Source organism: Cinclus cinclus, chromosome 9 (genome assembly GCF_963662255.1).
Source record: "Cinclus cinclus chromosome 9, bCinCin1.1, whole genome shotgun sequence".
NCBI classification, from domain to species: domain Eukaryota; kingdom Metazoa; phylum Chordata; class Aves; order Passeriformes; family Cinclidae; genus Cinclus; species Cinclus cinclus.
In genome coordinates, this window is record NC_085054.1 from 24,173,293 (window position 1) to 24,200,880 (window position 27,588).

The following is a 27,588-nucleotide window of genomic DNA, read 5'->3' on the forward strand; positions in this document are numbered from 1 at the left end:
CTGAAGGCCAGCTTTTATTAAACCTGAGAATAATATTGTAGAATTTATTATTTGTTAATATCCCTGGTTTAAAGGAGCACCTGTCCCAATGCAGTAGGAGAAATACCGCAGCATAAAGGCTGGCATAACCTTATGGTCATGGACTCTATGTTTGTAGTCTGCACCAGGTGCAAAATAATTGCAATTTTTGAACAATTCTCCTTCCCCACTACGGCAGGAAGAAGAATTTCTCTGCACATAAAAATGACAGGGGTTTGGACACCCCTGCTCCCAGGGAGAGAGCTTGGGTTGTGCCTTTTCTGTCTGCCTATTGTCCTGGGAATACAGCAGAAGTAGCACTCAGGGCTAGTTGGAAATGGGAATTTCCACTCCTTGGAAAATTCTGACATTTAAAAATTTTCCTCAGAAACTGCTCTTCAGATACCACAGAGAATGGGCTGCCAGATTTTTGAAACCCCTTTCATGGAGGCATGACACTCAGATACTCAGAAGATTCCCAAAATCTCCTGGACTGCCAGGTTGGCAGCTTAATCCTTGAGTGGGATTAGACCTGGTCCTTGCATTCTGTGTGAATTTATCTCCAGCAACTTCTGCTTTGTATGCCCGACCGAAACACGGATAAAAATTCATAGCTTGTCTTCACTTTGTTCTGGTTTAATTACAACAGAATTGTGCATCCTGGAAGGTTTGCAGGTGTGTCTTCCCATCACACAAAACCCCCAGAGCAGTTCAGGGCACATTTACTAGGACACGTAGCTTGGCCTGTGCTTTGTGGCACATCAGTGTCCACACGTGCACACGGTGCCAGTGGTGCTTCAGGGTGTTCTACAGACAAACTGAACCTCATTTTCTCCAAGCAGCACTGCTTGTGATGATCAGGACTTATGTTTCTTCATCACGATTTTCCAACATTTCCTAGTCAGTGACTCAGGGCCATGGGTGTTACCTTAATCCCAGCATAGAAACCTTTGCTGTCCTCAGGCAGTGACTGCTGCTCAGGAGAGCCCCTCCTAAAAGCTGCGACAGTGCAAAAGACCTGTAATAAATCAATAAATAAATAAATAAATAAACTGCACATGCTATAGCATTCCTTGAATAACATCCATATAATTATGCATCTTCCTGTTGCTCAGAGCTTTTAAGCTTTCATTCTACTGCTGAAATATATTTTGGGGATTTAGGCTTTGAGAATATTTATATGTAAATTTTGAGATTTTGATGCACTTAATAAGCAAAGGAATATGGCTTTTGTCTCAACAAATAATCACAGTTTATGCGTACGATGTGTTTTCTTCTGCAGTTTTTAAAGATCTTTGGCTTTTGATTTTAATTCCTTTCACTAAAGAGAAATTATACTGTTCATATATATTACTTTCAGAATTCAGACCTTTGCTCTTGGGATCCCAGACTCCAGTCTGTCCACTGGATCAACTATCTTCTCTCTGAACCAGATTTGTAAGCATTTTATTTTAAAATTTAAATTAGTTTGACAGTCATCCAGTCTCAGAAACTGTGTCAGCAATAAAAGAAGCTCCTTTTTCCCCCCTTTTTGTACTATGAAAGATGATGCAGATGTGCCTACAGGGTTTATATTGTAGTAAAAATAATAAAAAAAATATTCACCCAAACAGAAAACTCCCCCAAACACAATGTACCAGGACACTTATGGTGTATTCCTAGCACAGCCACACAACTTTTATCTCTGCTGAGCCTGCACACCATCTGCTAACTTAATGTTTCATTGGTTTCAGAAAATCCAAATTGCAAAAATAATTTCTAGCATCATAAGATTAAAATACAGAAATTTTCCTTAACGCAAATGACAATAGACTCTGAAACTGTAGTTCTAAATATTTTTTTTAGTCTTCTTGGAAACGGAATAACAGATTGTGACATATTAAATCAAATTCCAGAAACTCAGATTACATATTTATAGTTGCTGCCTTTTTTAAACCTCAAGTAACCCATGAGGAAGAACTGGACCAATCCAATTTATTTTCCACTATAGCAAATAGCTTTGGATAGATTTTCCAACATTGCTCACTGGCCATGCTGATGCTTGTAGCTCTCACCTGCTGGCTCAGGCACGACCCTCATGACCACTACCTGCAGAGCAGGTTCCACACCTTGATATTCCCAGATTCATGTGGTCATATGGGCATGGGCTGCATAACAGCCTGCAATATTTCTTTTAGCACCCTAAAAAATCTCTGCTCGTTGCCATCAAGTCATGAGCTTCCTCCAAACTGAAGAATCTTCTTCCCTACCTCATTGGTGCACAGCAGAAATTCCTAACCAGCAATACAGGCTTGTTTGTAGGGCTGTGGGGAAAAACTTGTGTTTTCTGTGCTCTTCAAGTGGATTATTTCCAGTTCAGCTCAGTCCCAGGCTTATGTGCCTTTTGGGATGTTTTTACCTTCACAATTTTTCTCACTCTCTTGCAGAAAGCTCCAGACAGTTTGGCCCAGTGAAAATGGTGTCATTTATTACATTAACAGGATGGAAGCCTTGAGGTCATACTGGGTGTACTGGGGGGAAAACAGACACAGATCTCACCTCACAGAGATACTTTATAGTTAAAATTCCTCAGATATTTCATAGTTATCCACTTTACCTCTGAAAGAGAGCAAGTTGTTGTCTCCTCAAGGTAATAAGCCTCTGCTATCATTAGATATTTATTATCTCCAATCCTCCCCTAAAGGCTTGTGTTCAGCTTACAGACTTTTCAAAACAGTTCTTCTGCTGGGAAGGCAAAAAGTGAGTGTTGATCATGCTCCTGCAGCTTCTCCTGCTGCTGCCACAGGGAGAGTCTGCAAAATCAGGATCTGACAAGGCGATGACAACAGGGAAAGAGTTCAGATAATGCATATTCCCCCTACCAAAAAATAAACAGCACTGACCCCCTTGCAGAGCTCATTGAGCAGATCACATGCACCCGCATTGCAGATGATGTATTTACACTCACTGGGCTGTTTGCACTTCTGGCTTCAGTGCTTTTAACCAAAAATATTCACTTTGAGATCCCCTCACGTGGAGTGTTTGTGCCAGGGATGGAGCTGCAGCAGGGACAGGCACAGGGATGCTCAGCACTGACAGAGGCATTGCCTGGTGATCTTCCCCAAAGTGATATTCTGGCAAATATCAGAACCCAGCATTGCTGTATTTCCTCTCATATATATTTTAGAGGTATATTTTATTGATAAAGCACCAAACACTCTAATAAAAATTTACTCCCTAATGAGGGACTGATATATCTCTAGACTATCAGTCCATCCCAGCTCAATCTTCAGCGTTTTTGGAGGTGAGCACAAACTTTAAAAATTAAAAATGCATGGACACCCATCACAATTTATATTTTACTTCTGTCTTTTATATCATTCCTTCCCTCGTATTGCCTCTTCCTTGTTGGGTGCACATCTCACAATCAGCAGATATGTTCATCAGCTACTGAGCTACAGGTTGACAGTTTGTCACATAATTATGATAGTCATCCCACGGAGGAGAGGGGTTTTTTTGCCTTCAGCTAAATACTAACTCTTTTTTTCTGCACTTCAGTAATCAACTTTTTCTTTCTCTTTTTCTCCCCCCTCACCTACATCCATCTCAGGGTGCAGTCTTTTTAAAGCAAAGAGATAAAAGCACCACTGACAGCAGTATGCTGATGGCCATGACAAGTTAGGAAGTATTTTTCCACAAACTCATTGGATCTGTCAAAAAAAAAAAAAAATTCAAATTTTATTTTTTCATCATCGCTTTTAAAGGGACAGGTGCCCTTGGACAGGATGACTGGATTGCTTCTTAGCATGGGGTGCTTCTTTTTCCCTGTGTGCTGGCAAAACTGGTAGGCACACAACTCTTATCAAAAAAGGCGCTTTTAGCTAAGAAGTGTCTCCCTTTGTGCATGTTGGAGCAGATTTCCCACCTTCCATGGACTCAGAGTTGCACCCATTTTGACATGAACCCCATGAGCAGGTTCTTAGGCTAAAAGCAGATGTCAGTCATTAATTTGGTGAAGGTCAGTTAGTTCTGTGAAACAATTTAGGAGAATATTTTAATCCTATGACCCGTCACCATTTCCAGAAAATTTCTCCCTAATAATTTGCACATTAAAATGTGGATATTTTCTCCTACAGCTTTCAGAATTCAAGTTTCCTCCAAATCAGTTGTTTCTACTTATTTTGACTATAAAAACATCTTCAATTTCACCTTTCCCCCCAACTAATTCTGAATGAAGTGTGGGGAGTCCAGGCTGGGGCATGGATGGGGCAAAGCAGATCCAGCTTTGCCATGTCTCCTCTCCATCAGCCTCTCCCCCTGTGCTCATACAAGGGGTTCAGTTAATGAAGGCAGCTGTGGGAAGCTCCCTTCTCAACACAGGAAGCATTTAGGGTTGCCTACTGCTGGGAAATCCTTCAGCAGGGAAATTTGGGCACTGCTGGAAGATGCAGGTGCCTAGTTGGAGCCTGATTATGAACTCTGGGGTTGGAGCCACCCTCCTGTAGGTGTCAGAGAGCAGGCTGGGGCTGCAGAGTCACAGGTAATGCTCCTGGATGGAAGGTGGAGGGCTGGGCAGGGTAAGGTGTCTCCTGATGGCTGTCAGGGTGCTGGAGCTGCCATTGCCTTCTCCATTAAACACTAATGGGCTAGGGTCAGAAAAACCTGGAGTCACCACTCTGCTGGGAGCTGGGTGTGTGGGAGGGAGCTGTGGTTTACAGCCTTGATGAAAAGAGCAAAGGATGAGCAGAACTGAGGGATGACATTTCTAGGGAAGCTGGAAGAAAAGAAAAATAGTTCTCATTAACTCGAGAAAATGATCTGGCTGTAGGTATTTGCAGAAAGGGGTAGGAACAAAGTCTCTGGGAAGGCTTTCCAGAAGGGTTAGCAGGAAGGGGAAAGTAGGGAGAATCTGTCTTTGATTTAATTAATGAACTAGACCTTCCAGCTTTAGAACACAAATCACTCCCTGCGAGGGGCTGTTGGCTGTGGAGAGGAGGGAGCAGGTGCAGCTGTGTGACCTGGCACTGCGGGTAGTCCAGCTCTGCTCACTTTGCTACTGGCTGTACAGGAAGAAGACAGCCCTTCCCAGTTGTCAAATGGCCAGGCAGTGTGTGGAAGCTGATTCTAGGTCATTATTCTGCTAAGGAAGGAAATTTTCCCAGGGTAGTAGTAAGGTGTTTTATCATCTGCAGAGTTTTGCTCATCAGCTTTCTGACCCTTTCTGCTTTAAAATCTCTGTTCAAGTTCACCTAGAGTTCTGTTTCTGTGGGGATGCTTCTCATTTTCTACCTGGAGGTTGAGGAAGAAATTGTAAACTCAGCTGTGACCTACAAACGGGCAGGTCTTCCTATTCCTGTTGTTGACTTTGACAAATCCAGTGGTTGGGAGGGGGTTAGTACTTAAGCAGGGGAAATGCCACTTTGTAAGTTTGGACTGATGCTGCTGCAGACCTGCAGACCTCTGAGCTGGGCAGTGACAGAGTCTGAGTCAGTGAGAGCAGAGCCAAGGGCATGACGAGACCCCAAAGGGGAAAAGCTGAGAGTCAGTGCTGATTGGGGGCCTGTAAGATGAGACCTTACTATTTCTGGGAGAGGAGAGGGGAAAATACTCAAGATGGCCTTCTAGGTGCTTGAGTATTTCCACAGGTATATACTGATTCTGATTTAACATTTATGAGCCCATATGCCCCGGGTTTTCCTTCTAAGTGCAATAAATGTAGTGGATCCATCATTTGGTATGAGCTGCTTCTCTCCCCTGAGCTGAACTGGGACATCTCTTAGAAGGGCTGGCAATAAGACAAAAATCCTGTTTTCTTGAGAGATGAAGTGTATGTGCTCTGCAAGATTTGGCTATCTTCAGCACCAAGAACAACAGGACTGTAATATCTCTTGCCTCATCACTGGAGGTGTTTAAGGCAAACTTGGATGGGGTTTGGAGCAGCCTGGTCTAGGAGAAGGTGTCCCTGCCCATGGAGGGGGTTTGGAACTGGATGATATTTTGGGTTTCTTCCAATCCAAACCACTCTATGAGATTTCACACTTTTTCCCTTGTGAGAGAAAAAATAGTTATTTTATATATTGAGGAATAATTTGCTATCTTTTTGGCTGGGGCATAATCTCCTTCTGTTGCAGAGTGCCATGCAAAGCAGCCACTTCTATCACAGAGCTCAGAAAGGCTGGCTTTGCTTAAACATTCTTATTTCACAACGAGCACCATGGTTTATGTAGGGTGACAATTGCTCCTCACCGTGTGAACTTTTGGATTGCTGTGCTGTGCAAAATCTGCACAGTTTTCTTTTAAACACCTTTCTTTCTTAGCATAACTCATTACTCACAGTGTGCTGCTATAATTTATAGATCGCTGTGCCTCAAGGAATGAAATGACCTCTGTCACTATCACATAAATAAGGCTTAGGAATGCCAGGATTTTCATATCAGATGGAGTAGGCTTCTTTCAGAGCTTATAGAGAAATAGTGGCATGTTATAGATTTATTTAAGACTGCAACAGTTTCATGAACATTTTGCTGCCAGCATTACTGTCTGAAATAACAGAATTGGAACCCAAAGATGGGAGGAAGATAGGCTATTAAAAAATAACTGGCTATTTTGTCAATACAAGTTCAAGATTGTTGGCTGGTAAATCTCAACTCTTCTCTAAGGTTTGACTGCATATTAAAATATATCAATAGCTATTCCATTATGTGACTGACCTATTACCTGGAGACTTTTTTACTGACAAAGAATAGCACCGACATCAACCACCCAAAAAATGGTGTAAAAAAATTGCCTTGCTTGGCTGTAGTTTTTTGTCAAGAAAGGAACAGAAACCATGAATGTGTGGATCCAAATGCAGATTATTGTGCAGGTAGAGTTAAAAAGGTCCAAAAAAGGCAAGCAGATTTCAAGATACTGCCAGTTCTCTGTCCTGGTATTAATTCTGCCTTGAATGCCCCTCATGCACCCTGGGAGTGCACAGCCTTGGGGATGCTACCACTGGGCTCTGCATGGACAAGGGGAAAAAGTACTGGAAAGTGCTCCTAATTTATTGTCTCCTCTCTCATATAGTTTTATCTGTTGGAATCTGGCCTCCCTTTGATGCTGCCTGAGAGAATATTCTTCCACATGTATCTTTCTTGAGCAGGTGAGAGTTACCCATTGCCTCTGTGTGGGAGAGTTTGGTACCCAGGGTTGGATTCCCCTTTTAATGGCATCACCTTTCCTCTAGGGTAACCCTACAAATGCTAAATTTCTTCAGATTTACATCACTGGAAGTGAGTTTTCTCCTTTTTGACTCCTGTTAGACACTCAGACTGGGATGGCAAACACAGTGAAATGCTTTTTTAAAATCTGCATTTTGTAAAACTGAATTCTCAGTTGCAGCTGAAGCTTCATCACTTGGTTTTCACCCGTGATGATTTATGGATAATTATAATTAGTCAAATAGGCCATGAAGACCTTTAAAGAAGCCTAACAAGGAAGAGAATGCTTTAGTCTCACTAAACCCACTACATTAAACAAATAGTTTCAGCAGAGGAGAAAGAAGGCTTACTGGAAACTTAATACAATAAAAATAGTCTTAGAGAGATTTGGCAATGCTACTTGTTAACAGAACCATATTTTCTCTGAATCCCTGATGACTGTTAAAACAAGATTTGAAGTGATTGCATGTGAAATTATTTTGATGAGCATATCTCATCATGGCACAAACATGTCTTAAACTGGCAGAATTATCTGCCTCATGTTATAACATGTGAGGGCATCATCAGTCAGATTCTGAACTGGGCTAAAGAAATTGTTATCTCTGTCAGCATTTCTCACATGGAATACTGTGTTCAGTTTTGGTCACCAGTGCACAAAAACATGTGGGCAGGCTGGAGAAGGTCCACAAAGATGAGCCAAGGACAGGGAAGCTGCCATGTGGCGAAAGGTTGAGAGAACTGGGTTCATTCAGCCTTGATAAAATAAGGCTTAGGGGAAACATCTTCACCATGTTCCAGTTTTAGAAGAGTGGAAACAAAGAAGATGGAAGGTCCCTTTTTACAAGAAGTAGCATGGAAAAGATGAGGGAAAATTCAGTTTCAACACAAAACGATTTTTTTTCACAATGATAACAATGGAATAATCTCAGCAGTGGTGGATTTCCCAACATCGAACACTTCAGGTCTAGCAGGAAAGGGTGTTGGGCTGTCTTATCTAGACTATACTCTTGCCAATAAAATTTAGACCAGATGAACCTTGAACCCTCTGTTTGGGCTGGTATTCTATGGTTCCATGGCCTCAAAGCAGAGCTGAAAATACCAACACTATTTTCAACATACTTTTAACACCAGGCTGTTATCCCTATTTATTCTTTGTTTGCTGTAGCATCACTAATGTCCTTCTGCCTATAAAAGTTATGAACCTAATTTAAATTTAAAAGTCTTGTTTCTGTACCATAAAAGGCCATGAATTCATACACAAGTCAATTTTTTTCACATCTGTATTGCTTTCTGTTTTGCTGTTGTTGTTGAGAGCAGATCATTGTTGCTCTGTAAGCCATCAAATATACTTGTTAAAGATTGTTTTGTAATGAACTCTATCTTTCAGTATGCTATTGAACCAGGAATTTGGAATCAGAGAGGCAGAACAAAGTGAAAAAAAACCATAAAATGAATCTCCTTCTATTTTAAAATGTATATTTTTTTTTTCTGTGAAAAGATGTTATTGTGTCTCTGGTCCATGGATATAAAAATTATTGAGTGCATGCAGCTGAGCTGCCTCTGCTGCAAAATCTCACTGTCACAAGACACAAAAAGTACTGAGCAAAAATTGTCTCAGGCACAAGTACCCACCACTTATACAGACCTCACAGTATTCAAGGTGTAATGTAACTGCAAATATTCAATTTTCCTTTAGAATATGGTAAAATACCTTCCAAGAACTCACTGCAATTCAAAGAAATGTTACAGGTCCTGAGCCGGGTTAACATTATTAAATAATTTTGTCATGAAACAGTTTCAGGTCTTTTTTGGGCAGTAGTTCTAAGCACAAGGAGTGAGGAGCAGAACTAATGAAAGCACAACAAAGATTCAGGAAGAAGGGTTGATCCCCTCTGGGTGTGTGACCCGTGCTGCTGAAGGTGGAACGACATTACCGTGTCTCCCAGGCGGAGATTTGCGCCGTCCATCTCCAGGTGGGAAAACAGCAGCGGGGTTGTCTCCTGGTGGATCTGCTGCCTCTGCCCAGGGCTGGAGAGGCGAGACCAGAGCACCCTGAACTGCACTGGGGGCTCGAGGGAACGGGGGCTGTAGCTGCACTTCAGGTGGACTCGGCCTTGCACGAGCTCGGGAGTGATGACCGGTTGCAGAGGAAGGCTTGTGAGCTTGTCTGGAACAGGGAAACAAAAGAGGGATGCAGCACAAAATGTTATTTTGATGTTACAGTTGTTCTCTAACAAGAAGATGTCAGTGTAATTAAACATGGGAGAAGCACTACATTTTATGTTCCTGTGACTTAATTAGTAACCATGCAAGCAAGAAGGTGTGTTACATATGAAATGCAAAAATTTCTAATTGTGTACTGACTACCTATTGCTGTTATACCATCTGACCTGCTGGTTTTGAATGTGACTTTTTAAAAAAAAAATAAAATTATTTGCAGTGAGAGAAATATTATTGAAATGAAGCACTCAGATTAACACAAATTAATTACTCTGGCAAAGGTCATCAGGTTTGCATTTCCCTGGAGCACAGCCTTTTGATCCAACTTTTGTAGTAAGCACAGAAGAGATATGAGAAATCATTATGTTGCAGAGGTAAACTGACTCTCAGAAAGCAGCCAGCCCCTCTTGCCTTACTGTGAAGATCCTTCCCAGGCTGTTTTAGGATGTATCTAGGCTAGGTCTGCTCAATATAGTCTCCTTCTGCCCAGAATAATGCCATTGCTCTAAAAATACAACTCACTTTCTGTAGGTTTCAACAAGTAATGAAGTCTGAAACCTTTCTTCCTGTTAAACTTACCTACAAAGTAGAAACAAAGAGAAGTATAATAGTGTAAGGGGATGTTTTTCATCTCTAGAGACCCAGACTCAAACAAAACATGAAGCTGGTTCAGATGCTTTGAAAGGATAAATTAAGTAACTTTTTTGGAGGAGTGTAGGAAACATAATACGTGGGAACCCAAGAGAATAAAATATGAAGCTGCTCCTGCAGAGCAGAGAACCAATGTGTTAACATCTGTCCAGGGCAAACAGCAAGAGGTAAGAAAAAGAAAGAAGTTATTTAAAAGATGAATAAAGACCAGTTGTTAATACCCTTTTCTTTTTTGTTTCTCAGAGAAGCTGCCTCAAACCATGGCTCACATCATGACTGTGTGCAGGAAATTATCCCAGAAGGACAGAGTGAGGTGATCAGCTCACAGGAAGATGTGAGTGGAATTACAAGCACGAACACTGCTTTTCCCAGCTGTGTCCTTTCTGCCAAGTTATGGAGTTTTAAATCCATTTTGTTTTGCAGCTCAGAAGCACTGACTGGTGTCCTGAACCTCCAGCAGAAGGGGCTGGGGAATTGACCCTGACACAAAGCCATGCCAGCTGGGTCCAGCTGAGCCTCCTGTGGTGCAATATTCACAACTGAATTTAAGCCAGTGAGGTAAAACACCCCCCCAGTAAAAAAAACTCCAGCTCTGAGTATTTTCCATCCAATGCATGAGACTGCAAAAACTTCCAAAAGGCAAGAAATTAAAGACTCTGAAGGACTGGACCTCACTGAAAATGAGATTGGGATAGATGGGAAGGGATAAGCTTTCTTTTATTAGAAATGCAGGCAGCTTTACATCACTGAACAGGTATGAATCATCAAATAGAACAAAGTTATTCACCCAAAATGTATGGCAAAAAAATTCTTTGAACAAGAGTAGTGGAAATCTTATAGTTTATAAAAAAAGCCAAGCTTAAACTGAAAAATTACTCTATTCAGTTAAAATGTAATTTCTGAGTAAGAATCGGTTTCATTTATTTTAATGGATTTTTTTTATTTCAAATAGTGAATTAATCTCATGTTCTTTGAGCCTTTTTTCCTTCCTTCTTCCTCTTCAAGTAGGAATATTAAAATATTGATAAAGATAAGAAAATAGTTATCTTTCTCTTTAAAATTTATTTAAGCTTGGATTTTGCCCGATTGAAAAGCTGATAACCCTAGTTTCTCAGAGTCATGTTTCTGTCCAAAATCACTAAAAGGAAAGTAACTTTTTCATTTTGAGAAAGAAGCATGTTTTCTGATGAAATCTATATGCACCTGGCCATGCTCTGAAGTTCAGGAGGTTTAACTGCATGAGCAATTGCTTTTTGCTTTCCCTTTGTTTCCTAGCTACCAAGCAGGGGTTACATATCTCGTAGTAGGCTGAAAATTATTTCTGATGAGAGCAATTATATAAATGTCATGAAAAAGATGTTATCAATTTAGTTTGTTTTTTTTTCTTCTTGCAGAGTTTCAGAATTACCGTTTTTTGAGGGGGGATGCTGGATTATTAAAGATAAGAAGAGGCCTTAGAGACAGTATCCTGGATACAGTGCCTCGGTACAGCTGAGATGCCTCTGCTCACTCGCTCTGCAACTTCAAGCCAAAGTGGAGCCAAAGACAGTGGGAAAGGTTACCTGTGAGCTGTAACCCAGCAAAGAACGCTTCGGTAATACACACCAGATTACATTTTGCACTGGTAATAGCAGCTATTCTTCAGGAACACCTTGGACTGCCACTGATTTATTTTCTACACGCTCTGCGCCTTAGCAGGAGTGACGCTTGACTCGCAAGGTCACTGAGATGTACACTGCAACACTGGGGCCTTTGAACACCCAGCCTGAGAGGCATAAGTAATCTTATTGATAAATACTTTACTGGTCCTCACCTTCTGCACAGTAGCCCATGCATCCTGGAGTGGGCTGCAGGAGATAGACAAAGAAAGCGCCGCAGTTCCTGACGGCCACGGGGATCCGGAACAGGCAGCAGTCCCTGGTGCCCCCGAAGACCTGCCAGGTGGCACAGCCCGTGAGCCTCTTGCTCTCCCCAGGAGCTGGCAGGGATTCAGACTTCAGTGACAGCCACACTGGAGCTTGTGTCCCACATTTGTTCATCTGAAGGTGCACACAAAAGGAGCTGTTTACAGCAAGTGTGGAAAGACTCCGTGGAGATCACTAAAACCCGAGACCCTGAGTGTGGTGAACCTGGAGGGTCAGTGAAAAAGCTGTGTGGGTGGAGATGAAAATGTCTTGCTTGGTTTTGGGAGGTGGCATTACACAGATAAAACACTTAAAGAGCACAAGAACAGTATTCTGAAGTATTTTCCTCTGTTTTTGGTTGGTCTGTATGAGCAAGATGAAAGCATGAAAGCAGGCTAGATCACCTGCCTCCAAAACAGCTGCCCTGCTCCTGACAGCTCCTGCCCTTCCAGCACGCACCAGACACGTTTGTGGGGCGTGTGCCTCTCCTTCACTCTTGAAGAGACACACACATACAAAGAATGGACAAAGCATATGTGCAGGATATGCATGGCTTAACATTTTTTTTTAAATTTTATTTTTGCTTTCAGGCTTTATCTATTAACAAATTCCCTGAATACCCTGAACACAGGAAATCCCAAAGCAGAAGGCATTGGTCCTAAATTGTTTAAATGATAGCATGTTGAGTCATGGCCAGGAGAGACTGATTTCCATTTCCCAACTTAGGGGTGTGTGTTCAGGAATCTCAGATCTGAGCTGCCCTCTGTAGCTGTCAGGCTCTCTCCCCTGACTAAAGGAACATGGTTCTCTAAAGCTGTCTTTAATTTAAGCACCTCCGTGAGGAGATTAGGTGTAATCAGGTCCTTATTAAATATACAAAGACAATTACAATGGTGACTCATTTTTCTGCACCATTACCTAGCATTTGCCAATATGAAAAGCACAGAGATATTTGAGCTAAAGTTTGGAAATTATTGCCAAATACTGACAATAATTTGCTCTCAGATATCAGTCATATTCAGCAGAGCGTGACTGCGGCCATCGCTTTGCTTTTCTTCAGTCAGTGACATTGAGCCATCTCTACTAGTCCAGCTTGAGGAACGTGATTCCTACCAGTGTATCTGGCTATAAATCACATTGGGAAAAAAAAACAACAAACAATCCAAAACCCACCATTTTTTCTCCATTTTTCCCTGCTTCACTATCAAGATCGAAAGTTATTTGTGACAGCAGGGGAAGTGGTGAAAGTCAAAGGATAAATTTATTAAGTCACGCACCAATGCCCTGCTGCAGTTTGAGTTGCACGTGGGAGCTATTCAAGCCAGAAAGCAGGGGCAGGGGAGAAGGGGTGCACACCCAGGAAGACAAGGGTAGTTGAAAAAATCAACAATGTGACGTGCCAAATTTTGATTTCCATTTGAAGCTAGTTATTGTCAGGATTCTGAAAGCAAGGATTCCAGAGACACACCACTGAAATTGTCCAAGGTTGTTGGTTTTTTAACCCTGAAAAGTGGCAGCAGCCAAGCAGAGTGGCTGACCTTGCCTTCCCTGTTTGGTGTCCTGGTGGTCTTGCAGGTGGCACTGGAGCTCACACAACGGAGCAGCTCCCTGGGGAGGAGCAGCCCCACAGCATTGTGCAAGCAAAGAAGAGGAAGCCAACATAAAAATTCTAGATGGAATTTTAGATCAATCTCTTCCCTTCCTTTCTTTAAAAGCCACATTGTGTGCAGCTTATAAGAGATTTTTCTGTTTGTTTATTTAGAGTTTAAGGAACTGGGGTGCTTTCTGCTCTGGTAAAAAATAAAGATGACGGGAATTTGTTGCATCCTGGTGAACTTCTGACCTAGAGTGTGAGATGTGGTGTGAAAAGGCGTGTTTCCAAAGCATGTTTATGAGCATGCACTTGTAATGACCCAGGAGAGTGGAAAAAACCAACATCCAGAGAAGCAGCATGGTAGAAGAGAGAAGGATGGAAACTGGAGCTCAGTGGTCTGCTTCCTACTCATCTGGATGTGATACCTGCAACCCGAATTTCTTCTTACACAAGGAAACTGCAGACGTCAGTGCCTCTGCATATGTGAGTAAAGACTGCTGGACTGGAACATTCTTTTTGAAATCACCCTAAAATGCAGGTATCAGTGAGTTCACCTTGGAGGTGTTTGGAACCACACAAGCTGGGAAGCATTAGTTATGGGGAGCAGAGCAGCAGGGATGAGTGATCATTGGATTTCAATGGACATGTGCAAACCCAGAGAGTCTTGTAGGAAACGGTTTGGTGAGGAGACACAGCACAACCTACCCATCCCAACTGAAAAAATACTCTTACAATTATCTGTAAAAAAACCTTTTGTTGCTAAAAATGAGCTATAGCAAAAATGTGATTCTTCCTTTACCAATGTACCTGGTGTTAACAGGTCAGTGCTGCTCCACTGGGAGTGCAGCTGCTGGCCAGGCACACACAGTGCCTCAGTTTCTCTGGCTACTTAGCCTTGGGCAAATAACAAATCACTGACTCTCTGTGTACCTCACTTCCTTATCTCTCAGAGGCGGAGGTGGCTGAGATGGTGACAGCACTTTGGTGCCTTGCAGCAGTGCTGGGAAGATAATTCATTAATGAGACACCCAACTCTTTGCTGGGCTGGGGGCCATGAAGATAAATAGATGAGAGTGCATTCTGGCTGGTGAAAAAATAAAGTGATCCATGCATAAAGGTGGGCCTGGATCTCTTGTTTACACACAGAGGAAAAGCTGAAATGCTGGAGCAAGAGGATGGTGATTTTCCCCCTCTGTTTTTATCCTCACCAGAAGTTTGTGAGCCATTTCAGGGCTGGGGAAAGTGTGGATTAGCATCACTGACGTCAGCCTGCAGCTTTCTGATAAACCCCCACTGGGATCTCCTGCATTTGCCCTGGCCAATCTTGCGCTGAAACTGCTTGAGCAAGACAGTTTGTTATGTAACGTGCACAAATTACAAACAATGACCAACCCTTACAAGGATAAAAAAATATCAGACAGTGAGGCAGCAAGTCATTGTAACAAACTGTAATACAGGATTACTGGCTGGCCAAGGAAGGATTTTGGTATAAAGCAAGTATTTCTGTTTTCCTGGCAGCTCTATGACACACATGAGTTTATTTTCTGTTACGAGCTGCATGTGGTCCTTCTGAGTCAGGCAAGTTGCCACACACCAGCCAAAATTATTTGCTGCATAAGGCCTCTTTGAATTGGAAGACAGAGCTGGGAAGGCAAGGGCAAATGTATATTCATGTGTTCAATCAGCAGTAGAGATAAGAACAGAAAAAAAACCCCTAAAAAACAAACAACCAAAAAAAAAAAGAAGCAAAGAAATTTAGAAGAACAATCTAGAAAAGGCTTCAAAAAGCCAAATTTTTCAAGTCCCCACTGTGGCATAATTTGCATTGAGTTTAGTCGCTGTCATTTGGGAGAGTAACCAGAAAATTGAATACAGAGGTAGCAAATGACAGAGCATTTAGCTGCAATGCCTACAGTCAGTGCTGCTCTGAGGATGTTGGAGAGATGTGGGAGTCTCACACCCCCACTCGGCATTTCCAAAAGGAAGGAGGAATTGCACAGCTGCCTCTATGGGACAGCAAACTCCACAAGTTTGGGCATCCAGTGACACAGATTGCACAAAGGAGAACTTCTCCAACACAAAAGGGACACTTTAGGCTGTTGACAACCTTTTTTAGTATCTTTCCATACTTTATACAATTGTAATTAAGTGGTGTTTTTAATCTTCAAAGCATTTTATAAACCCTACCCAATTAATCTTTGCAACAACTCTATGTGGCAGGGAAGCATTCATTAAGTATTTTTGATTCCTAATTAGGCACCAGATAATAATTTAAATAATCCAATTTAGAAAACCTAAACAATTGAAATAAAAAGCTTCCCCCCTTTGCCAAAACAAGGGAACAAGCCATTATTGTTCAATCCAATGAAATCTCCTTCCATTTTCAGGGGTTTGGATTATCAACCAGTTTGATTGATTGAACACTGTGGTTCTTCATAACTGCATAAAGAAATCAAGCTCTATTGTTTTGTCACTTGGGTGTTGCTGCAAATTATGCTGTTAAAAATAAGTAGCACCATATGTGAGGAAGGCATTGTTTTAGTCGGAGGGAGATGGAAGGCTTTTTGGTGTGCTTCTGGTTGGCAGTTAAAGCATTGTGATTTTGCATCTGTTATCCACTCAAAACTCTACTTTAGCTTTTTTAAAAATTATTATTTCTTTGTAGTCAGTTAAAGTAAATAAGTTTGGGGGTTTTTGTTTTTAAATTCAGTCTGGGGCCAAACTCCACAGAAATCAGTTTACGTCAGGAATATCTGTAGTAGCAATTAAACTGGTTCCTGTCTTGTTTTTGTTTTAAGCACATGCCTCTGAACAATAAAGGCTGTAATTGTAATTTCTACAGAAGGTTTTTTGTGTGTCTGAAAAACAAACAAGAAAAACAAAGGCTCCTCACACCTACCATTATGATTTGGAATATTCACATATGTGTTCAAGAAAGAATTACAGATTAAAGAATACCTTGAAAGTACCACTTGCTTTTAAATTCATACAACAATTGCAAATCAAAGTGGGGCTGGATTCAGGGCAAAATAATAATTGAAACAAAATAATAAACTAATGGCAGCTGAGGTACGGTGTTTTGATTGTGAATATAAAATGTTCTAGAAGAGGTTAAAGAGGAGGGAGTGAAACTAAGTATGGAAAAATAAATCTTCTTCTCTAGGGATTGACACATTAAGCATCATGAGCAGGTTAGATTTGACATGCTTTAACATGACCTTGTTTTATTCACCAAAGATTACCATTTAAACCTGTGTTTAATCCTAGTATATATGCAGAAAAGTAAACCTATATTGTGAAAAATGAAACTATTGAGAAATATCAACCCTTACTGCCTAACACGTCCTTCATTTACACAAGCACATTTACAGTTGCATGCGAATTTAGAGCATACTCAGATTTGGAGAGGGTTTTGTTCATTTAGAGGATGAAGTTTCTGAGGAAGGGTATTGGAAGTTATCTTGATACCCCATCACAGGCAGGTATTACTGGGCATTTCCCAAACAGAGTCTCATGTCCTTAAAGATCCTGTAGAAAAGCTTGCTACAGAATTGTGTGTGCCAAAAAATATTGCAGTTATGGGGCTGGCTCATGGCAGAGAAATTAATTTAAATCACAGAATCTGTGGAGCTGGAAGGGACCCACAAGGAACATCAAGTCCAAATCCTAGCCTTGCACAGGACAACCCCAAGAGCCGCACCAAGTGCCTGAGAGCATTGTTCAAACACTTCTTGAGCTCTGTCAAGATCTGTGGATCACTTGGAGTTCTTGGAGCTGTTCCCACTTCCCAGGGGAGCCTGTTCAGTGCCCAACCACCTCTGGGGGAAAACCTTTTCCTAATATCCAACCTAACCCTCCCCTTACACAATTTCAGGCCATTCCCTCAGGTCCTGTCACTGTCACCACAAAGAAGAGATCAGTGGCTGCCCCTCCTCTTGCCCTCACAAGAAAATTGAACAACCCATGTCTGAAGTCAGAAGTCTCCGAAGCAGGGGGTGCTAGAGATTGTTAATGTGCAAAAATGAAATTATTCCCCTTTCCTACCACCCCCTCCAGAAAAAGACACTTAGCTGCTGGTGAGGACAAGCACCTGGGGCCAGTGAAACTTCTCCACAGGAAGAAGAGATTTTTCAGCCCGTTTCTGGCTTTGCTGTGAGTGTGGTGTGGCATTTGAATTTGCATTACAGGCAGCAGTCTGCACTGCTCTGCTGTAATCCACAGACTGATCTTTTATCTGACTGTGGAGCAGATCTTCAATAACATTAGCATGTGATGTTCCCTCACATTTCTTTTTAGTGTTTATGCCTCCCATGGGGCTTGCCCATATGTACATGTATCCAGGTGTAGGCATACACCCTGTATTATTTTAATTCAGAAGCTGGAATTTCTGTAATTGATGTATCTTTTCCCATATTGGTGTTAAGTACTTCTCTGTATTTTTAATAGATTTTCTGTTGAACTTTAATTTTTCCATCTTTTGTTCTTCCTCTGAAGGTCAGCTATGGTCTGGCCATCTCTGTGCATTTTTTCTTCCTTCTTAATATACTGCTTTAATCTCAGTAAAAGATTCACTATACTTTTTTGCCTTTCACAGATAATTTGGCAGTTCTTGAAGAATAAACCATGATCTGTAGCAGCAGCCTTAGTACCTGAGGATCCAAAATTTGCAAATTTTTATTGGCTTTCTACTACAATATATTTTTTGGATAGGGAAGTGGCTGTGGCCAGGAGTTCATATCCAGGATCCAGTAATTGCTGTACCTCCTTTGGGAGCACAGGGGGAAAGGCAAGGAAGAAATAGAGGGAGGAAGGTCAGGATCATTTGTTACCTGCCCTGAGAAATTCAGCAGGCAAAGCCTAAATTGGAAAGCTCTTTCAATCAAAAAATATTTTGCCACTGGAAGAATAAATTTATGGACAGCAGTTGGATTCAAGGGATGGCAAGTTCAGGAAAGCAATTAATATTTTCACTTTCTCTGACATAAAAGGTTTTGGGTTTTTCTTCTGTCTTTTTTTCTCTCTGTAGCTTGTGTTTTCTTTTTTTTTTTTTTTTCCCGTCTTTTCTCCCTTTTTACTCCCTTCTTCTTTTTTTTTTTTTTTTTTAAATGAGTGGATGAGAAGCCGCTCCTTAAGAGCTGCTGCTCATTTTTCAATGCAAAGTTTGCTGTGTCCCTGAGCTGGGACATGTCCCTGAGCTGGAATGCATGGTTGCATTCCAGGGCTCTCACAGCCCCCGTGTGTGAGCTGGTTCTCCTCTCTGTTGAATATAAGACTCCCTATAGCTGTGAAACAACATGCAGACAGGGACACATTTTTACTGCCAAGGTTTATTCCATGGCAAGATTCAGAACACAGGCATTGAGAGGCTGTGGGGAGGAGTCAGGCTGTGGGAGCTCCTCTCCCTCTTGTCCCCCAGCTTGTGACATTTGTCCTCCCAGTCTTCTGGGCACTCTGGGCAGGACCTCCAGATCTCCACTGAGGCTCAAATCCCTCCTGAGCTCAGTTGGGTGACAGGAATCTTTACCTACCAGCACTTTGAATTAAGAAGTTAATCTCATCCATTGATAAGCAAATTGTATCTGGCCAGCATCAACATGCTATCACCAGGCATATATTTTACAAGGTGCTGGAGTAATGTACTTTTTAATTCTGCAGCCATATTGTCAGGATTTATTTGGTCTCTTTTCTCTTCTATCTGTTCAGGGTTTTGTCTTTGACTTTTTTAATTAAAATCAGCTCGCTCCAGCCAGACTGCAATGTCCAATAATAACTGCTTATTAAGGAGTGGAAGCTGCACAGTTATTAATTTAAATTATTTTGTTCCAGAGGTTTTGCTGAAATTAAATGGAAAACCAAATCAAACAATGATTTAATTAGGTGGAAGAGATAGAATGTAGATGCAGATTTAGAAGGTGAAGATCTAAAAGAAGCGTATTCTTCCAGTTTTGACATCTAACAGATGTAATCCTTCATCAGCATGGCGAAGCAGAGATTTACTGTCATTCAGAGGATAATGAAGAAACGAATGGCAAGAATTATGTTACAAGATAAGAAACTAAACTAATGAATATACCTTCACAAACCTGAATGAAAAACTTCAGAGAGGAGATTAAAAGAAACAAAGAAGGCATTGTTAGAAAGCAATCTCATACAGCTGAGCATTGCTATACACTCAAAATTGCTGAAATATAATGAAAAATTAAATAACATTACAGAATACGTATGTACACTTATAGAGCAACCTGGAAAATTATGTAGTGCATTGGGATTTTCAAAGATGCCATGAAATTAATTTTTCAATAGTAATCCTGCCAATTTAATAATGTTAATAATATTTATAGTTTATATGCTCAAAGTGTTAGAAATTCTACAGAAATAACAACTGTCTCTTAACATTTCATTAAATGTTAAATTATTAAGACAAACTTCAGTTGTGATGTGTTTACAGGTCCAGTTTGCATGGATATAAAATATTTTTTTGCTAATTTTGAGAGGGTTCTCCAGCTAGAGTAGAATCACCTGATACCAAACATCCTGGCACTCTAGGTTGAACATTTAATCTTTTAAGTAAATTATGGTAATTAATTCATTATTTTCTGAATAATTTTGTTTACCTTTATGTTTGAAATTATGCTAACCTCTTGCAGTTGGGATATTTGAGGTGACGATGATTTTAGTGAGGGGCTCAAGTTGCTCTGGCAACAATGATTGCAAGTTAAACATTATTGTCATAAATATTAAATACACATAAAACCAGATAATTATTGTTTTGTCTCTTTTATAGTCTTATGTGGTGGAGGGTTTTTGGCTCCACAAAACCATTAGCATACTTATGAAACTGAAGAATGTAAGAAATTATTCAATGCAGAAAAAGATTCAACTTTAGCTTTTCCTTCAGTTTCCTCAAAGATCACTTCAAACATTGCTTTTCTTGATTTCTCCCCTCTGATTTCATCAACAGAAGAAATCCCTAACTCGTAATAATTTATATGGGAAAAGAATCAGGTTGCAGAATCCATTCCTAAAGCCATGCAGTTGTTTGGAAAAAGCACCTCTTGAGATGACATGTATGGATTGCTAAAAATCTCTCTGCAGAGCAGGAAAACACCTGTTTTGATTTTTTTCTTTTTTTTTTTTGTTGGAATATTTCCTAGCCTGGTGGAATATTGGCTGTTCCATAGGGATTCTGGTCTCTGATTAATTCCTTTGCATATGGTAGTGTTATTATTGGTTTTGATGATGGTGGTTTTGTTGCTGTTGGTTTTGTTGTTGTTGCCATTATTCTTGTCCTACTACTACTACTAGTTATGATCATCATCAGCATCAGCATCAGCATCAATCACCACGTTGAAATGGTTTTCCCATTACCACCCAGCCATCCCCACTGGATACACAGTCTAGGAGAGTACAGAGAGGGATGTGGAGGAAAACTCCCCGAGAGGGCTTATCCCAGCTCCCCAGGGGCAGTGCTCAGGTTCTGCTGACCTCGACACATCTGGTGGGCATTTCCACGGGCTGCTGGCCGAGCATGAGGCGGTACCATGCTGGTGGCAAGGAGTGGTCACACACCAGGTCCTGGCTGGCCACTCTCTGCAGCTCCAGGGAGTCGAAGCTGGTGCTCCTGTGGGGATTGCGGAGGACGCGGTGTCCGCCCGGCCAGCACTCGGGAGCTGGGCAGGATGGAAAAGGCAATGAGTAGTGAGTTCATCAGTTTAATTCCACTGCTAATAGCCGCTTAAATCCTACATCCTTTTATGTTCTAATTCATTTTAGGGTTGGGCTAATTTTTGAGGCAAACAAATCCAGATTTAACTATATAAAGGTGCAAGTTTAGTAACATGAAATTTTAGTTATCTAGATTTTCATCATATCTGAATCAGCACCAAACCCCTTCACCTTTTAGCATGATTTCAGCCTAATTTTAGGGATTAACGTCTGAGTCACTCCTCCTCAGAAATCAAGTGGTGTTTTGAGGTTCCAAAGACTTGTGACCTTTAAAAGTACGTGGGGTTTTAATTTAATTTACTACGTGCATGAGCAATTTAATCATGATACAAATTAATGCTCGAGTATAAAGTGTACTTCATATGATTTTAAATATGTGCTGAGAAGATTCAGAAAAAGAAATGTTAAAAAGATAAAAAAAAGGTATAATAACAACAGTAAAGGGTTTTGAGAAATCAGCTCAAGTTAGGCTTGCAAATATTGGAGCCACAGGTCAGACTCACTTGAGGCATAAAGCAAAACACACCAGAGCTTGTGCATGTGCATCTCAAACTCTGAATCAAACCTGCTGCCCCTTGATGTGTGATTGTTTACTCGCATGCCCTGTTTATTTTCAAGCATCTCTTATCTCTTGACTTTTTTTTCAGAATATTCAGTTCTTTTCTTCTCACCTAATAAAAAGAAGCCTTCTGGTGATTCTGTTAGCAGTTGTTTATCTCCAAAGAGGTGATCATATTGCAAAAATGGCCTTTTCTTGGTTATCTGAGCTATTCCTCGATGAGGCCAGGTCCCTTTTCACCACGCCAGCACTGCAGAGTGGTCACAGGAGGGGACTGAGGTGGAGCTGCTCTGCTCTGTGCCTCAGCAACAGAAGGCACAGCTAGTTTCTTGCTGCAGTAATCTTTAATTGCTAATGATGATGTAAGAGGCAGAGGCCACATCACAGGAATTGCACAACTTGGCAGTTAGCAAAATCACCTCTTTTCACTGTAAATAGAGCTTATTCATGTGGCACCCTTGACAGAGAATAAGACCCCTCCCCATAACTTAATTTTTCAAATGTCACTTTTCAGATTGTAGCTCTGCTTTAATATTACGCCACTGGCACTCTGAAACACACTTATCATTTTTTATTTTATTGACAAGATACTCAGAAGGTCAAAGTCAATCCATTTATGGCAGTATTTTTAAAGATTATTTTGATTGTGGCAAAGGCAAGGGAATGGTATACAAGACAAATGGGGACAAAATGTAGTGTAATGGAGGCTTTATTGCAATTTTCAGGGAACTGAACTGTCAAAGCCATTGCAATTCCAATGCAAAATTAAGCTGAATTAATACAATTGCCTTTTTAAATAAAAAAGGTGCCCTAAGCTTTTCTTTCCTATAGGTAAGAGACATTTCAGAGAGGGAACACTTGGAAATATTGTACCTCTAATTAAATCTGGGATCAAATTCCGTCCCTCAGAAGTCCTTTCTGGAGACCACAGGGAGACTTTCCTTTGCTAATTCCCATCCCAAAGGAAGAGGTGACATTTCAGCAGACCGACTATTTTACAAAAAGGAAAAGTTTACTCTATATTTAAAATCCCTTAAAAGAATGTAGACCCTTGCTGACCCCTCCAGTACCACTCAGGGCGTCAGGAGTGTTAATGGGAACAGAATCTTGGCTCCTGATGCCTTTTGCTTGCCTGAATCAGCTCCTGTCTGAACAAAAGGAAAAGGAATCTAAAAGCAAACAGGTCTTTGCATGGTATTGCCACAGGAATCTTGCAAGGACATTGTAACATAATTAACTGCATTCACTTTCTCAATAATAATAATATCAAATAGTGCCTTTAGATGTAGCTAATAGCCTTCTGCTTGATATATATTAGTTATAATCCAAATTCACACCACATGCTGTGGTCTTACCAGTGATTAACTACTCTGTCTAAACAATGCAAATATATCAGACACTGACACATGGCTAATTATTTTTCATCCCTTGCATGGTTTTGTTTGCAGTAGTTTTTCTCACATTAACACCAGAGGAGCTGAATGCTGCAGATGGGCCTGGCAAAGGCCAGGGAACCCCTTGGAGGAGCACATGGGGAAGACATCCAAGGTCCCTAAGGAGAGGAGTGTTCATCCAGTAAATTTAACAGGATTTGGGACAAAAGCCGTATGTTTGGTCCCAAAAGAGCCCTGGCTCAAACAGCCATCCCTGAAGGTTTATTTTACCCTGAATTCACTGCCAGAGACCGTTTATGTACCTGTGCCTGGGTTTAGTTGTGCTGGCAGGCTGTCATTGATGAGGCAGGATGGCAAATTGATCTGCTGTCAGCTCCCCTGGAGCCAACCTGACGGATTTTGTTCCCTGCCTGATGCAGATCAGACCCAGGCACACGGACCTGGTGGCACAAAAAGCCTCACCCAGGTATTGCAGCCAGCCATGAGCAAAACAAACCCTCAATTACTGAGTTCCCCTTGTAAAATGGTGCTTATTATGGCCCTGTGACAGGTTGATTGTAAACTTTAACATGCAAATTGCAGGCTGTGGTGCAAGTTAATTACCCTGGCTTTTCTGCAGAAATAAATGAATAAAGGCATCTCTGTAATCAGACTTTATTATAAAAATGTTATTTAAAAGAAAACAACAAGAAGGCACAGCTGAGCTGTGTTGGTTCCTCATCTGAAAGATGCCCACTTGTACCTTATGGTGGCTTGCAGCTACATTAAAATCAGACAAAACCTTCCTGTTCATTTCTAATTCAGGTGCAGGTGTCAATCTTATGGACACTCATGAAGTGCTCAACATCCCAGTTGTCCGCCTTCATGTCCACATTCATGTCTAGTATGGAAGCACTGCTACTCTGGGCTATGCAGATTAGATCATCTTAAAAAAGGAAATATTTATTTTATTAAGATAACAAATGTAATTTAATCCAGGTCTATTCCTACTATTGTATTTAAGGGGCCCATGAAAAAAATAATAATAAAAAAGCTGGCTTTTTAGGGAGCTCATCATTATGACCATTCTGCTTTCCTTCAGGAAGAAATTAAACACTGCAATGAGATTTCGTGGCTCTCTACCCAGAGATGCTGGAATTAAATGTGGATGTACCTGGTGCTTTAGTCTCCTGCAAAGAGCTGCTTCTTGAACTGCCACCAACTCAATATAGGCAAGGAGCTGTTGCTAAGGCATAAGGATTTGTTTGCTTTACTAGACTCAAAATAATTTTTTTTTAATGTAACAGTTTTTTGTCAGAAAGTTGTGGCAAAGAGACACTGAGTAGCTCCTTTTTGACACTGAAAGCAAACAAATAATAATACCTGCTGTGTCTGCTAAGTGCAAGTGACATTTGAGTAACTCTGGTGCAGGTTCCTTGGGGAAAAGCCTGTCTCCATCGAAGCCATGAGGAATGCTGCTGCTGATGCCTGGATGTTGAGAGTCATCTGTTAATGTGTGGGAAAGGAGGGGCAGCCTGTGGGCTTGCTGGGAGAGGGGAGCCTCCTTCATAAGGCAGAAGCATCCAGAAATATCCCATGGAAAATCAGCAGGAGGTGGATATCTCAACTGAATATGCTGCTATGGACAGGGGATTTGGCTCTCAGCTAAAGGAAATATCGATGTGACCACAGCTGGAGGAAGATATTTGTGTCAGTAGGTCCTGGGGACAGTCTTGATCCAGTTCTGTGCTGGCCAACATTTCACCAGGTGGTAATGACCAGCCAAGCAAGAGTCTGGAAAGGTGAATATAGGGCATCACTTTGGGATACTCCCTGCTTTGGGATACCCCCACTACAAACACATTTAATACCTGAAACACCCACTGGTGTTTCAAGCAGGCTGGTGGCTGGATGCTCTGAAAACAGCTGAATCAACTGTGCACTCCTTGGGCAGAGGTACTGGTGGGGAAAATGCTGCTTTGAGACCACCAGGCATTTGCTGAGGGTCTGTCCCTCCTGGCTGGTGCTCATGGCTATGGGAAGAAGCATCAGCCATATCAGAGATAAAGCCAGGAAACTTAAGAGCGGCAGCCTGAAAAATCATAAGGAAATAACTTGCTAAACCTTTGCTTTCATTTGTAAAGACAGGTGAGTACAAGTGTAATAGAGCTTTACCTGTCCCTCTTGCTCCCAGTAAATATCAGTGGCTTATGTGGAGGAAGGTTTAAGAAGCTGTGAGATTTTGTTTGTTTGCTTTGAATAGCGGCTGCAAATCAAATAATATCAATAGGTGATGGCAGCCAGGAAACCCTGGAAGAAATATAGTCCACAAGCCTGAGGTGCGTGTTTGCTTTGGGCAAAGCCACACAATATATCTAAAGGGCATCCTAAAGCCTTGGGAAATAGCTGGCAAATTGTAAAATAACTTTTGTGTGGAGGGTGACTGAAAAGCCAGTGAGTGACTGGTGCAGGCAATGCTAACCAACAGCAGCATTTGGTGATGGGCTGTGACTGCTCTGTAACCAGGAAAGATGTGTCCCCACATGCAGATTTTCTTCTTGCCATCATCTCCTATATTGTGGAACACAATCTGGAGTTTCCTTCAAAAATATGTGCAGGTATATATATGTATGCATACCAATATATGAAAAAAATTCAAATTATGTATGAGTCCTCACATTTTTGACACCTGTATGACATACAGTGAATTTTTGAAGTCCCTCTCTCTGTGACAAATTTTCAGATTTCTGCTTTTTTTTCTTACAGTCCACAGTGGAACAGCATGTTTGACTTTTTCTTCATGGGAAAACTATGAAATATTTTTATTTGGAAAAATCAGTCTGAACTGCTGAGGCTAATAAACCACAAATCCAAATTAATTGCAGACAAAGGGTGTATTCCCTTTCTTCTCATTCTGTTCTAGAAACAGAAGGAAACTTTTAAATCATCAGGCACTTCCATGCTCAGGGGCTGGATTTCAGTAAAAAAAGCTCAGGTAAGAACTTCTGAAGCTTTCAGCATCTCAGTGCCATCACTTCCCCATATTAGGACTTTCCACACATTGGAAGAGAGTTTATTTAGAGAAGGAAAGGCAGATGTTGGAAAAGGTATATTCTTTCCAAGCTCTGAATGGATATGTTCAAAATAACAATAGAATCCAACCAATCTGACATTTAAAAATTCCTTTTGATGGATGCACATTCCAGGTGAACAAACATCTACTAATAGATAAGATATTTGTAGCTAAGGAACACCTGACAGTTTATTAAAAGTTCCTGCCTTATTTCACCAATACTTTAAAGATTTTACTTCAATTATTCTGCCTGCTGACGACAAAAAAAATTCATTCTTAATGATATTCAGAGGCAGAAATTTGTTGTGAATGTGACAGTGATCACTACATTAAAATGCTTGAACCATGAGTGCTCTTCTGGTAGATAAAACATAATAACTGTATTTAAAAACCATGATAGATAACAAATAAAGCTATTTTTGGAGATTTCTGAAGCAGAGGAACCTCCTACTGAACTGAAATTATAAGGAAGCTCATTGTACAAACACCACAGACTCATAATGGCCAGGTCTTGAACAAGTCACAAAACATTTGTAAGGCAAAATTGATAGAGATAAATGAACCATTGTGCAAAATGAATGCAATTACAGAAATTTTGATCCAGGAAGAGCAAAGAGGCTGAGCACCTGCTGAAAAGAATATGACATTTAATACATGTTATTTGTCTGGAATAATAGGCAGATCAGAGGAGAAAACCCTCCTCCTACAATCTGAAGGTGTCATCTTTATACTGCATCTGAATTTCATTTGTCTGGGAGCAAGGTCACTTGTCATCCTGGTCCTCTATGGAGTAAAGCAAGAAACTATTGACAAACCAAGGGCCAACACTCAGTTCCAGAGCAAACAATTATTTATTCATGCTCGTATCTCTTGCCTTGCATTTCTATTTTTAACTTGTGGTTTAGAAAGGAGGAATTGATTATGTGAGGCTTTTTGTAGTTTGTGTATCCCCCAAATAATTTGCAGAGTAATGAGCTGCATACAGCTCACACAGGGAGATGCAGAGACAGGAATAGAAGCATTTTGTGTGGGGCCAGAAAAGGTGTCAAGAGGGGCTGACCAAAGAAGTGAAAACAAGGGGTCCCTGTGAAGACTATGGGAAGTCTGAGGAACTTCCTGGCACGTCACAGCAGATTTTGGACAACTGTCACAGCAGATGGGATGGACAGCACTTTCTTCAGTGCTCTGTAAACAGAGCAGATCAAAGAACTTTTGGTTTTCAGGGACAGTGCATGTGTAGCCAGCTGAAGTAAATGATCCCAGAAGTGTCCAGCAGAAGTGTTGTGCTTTAAA

General features: G+C 41.1%; 1 protein-coding gene across 1 annotated transcript in view; it reads right to left on the reverse strand.

The window, feature by feature from the left end:
- LOC134047144 (von Willebrand factor D and EGF domain-containing protein-like) overlaps positions 1-27,588 on the reverse strand; it is a 161,844-nt gene that overhangs the window by 104,379 nt on the left and 29,877 nt on the right. The window contains exons 2-5 of the mRNA XM_062498093.1: positions 21,051-21,235; positions 11,881-12,106; positions 9,131-9,363; positions 947-1,036 (exon numbers count right to left, since the gene is read on the reverse strand). Of these exons, the coding sequence (XP_062354077.1) occupies positions 947-1,036; positions 9,131-9,363; positions 11,881-12,106; positions 21,051-21,235 (734 nt within the window). The remainder of the gene's footprint in view (positions 1-946; positions 1,037-9,130; positions 9,364-11,880; positions 12,107-21,050; positions 21,236-27,588) is intronic.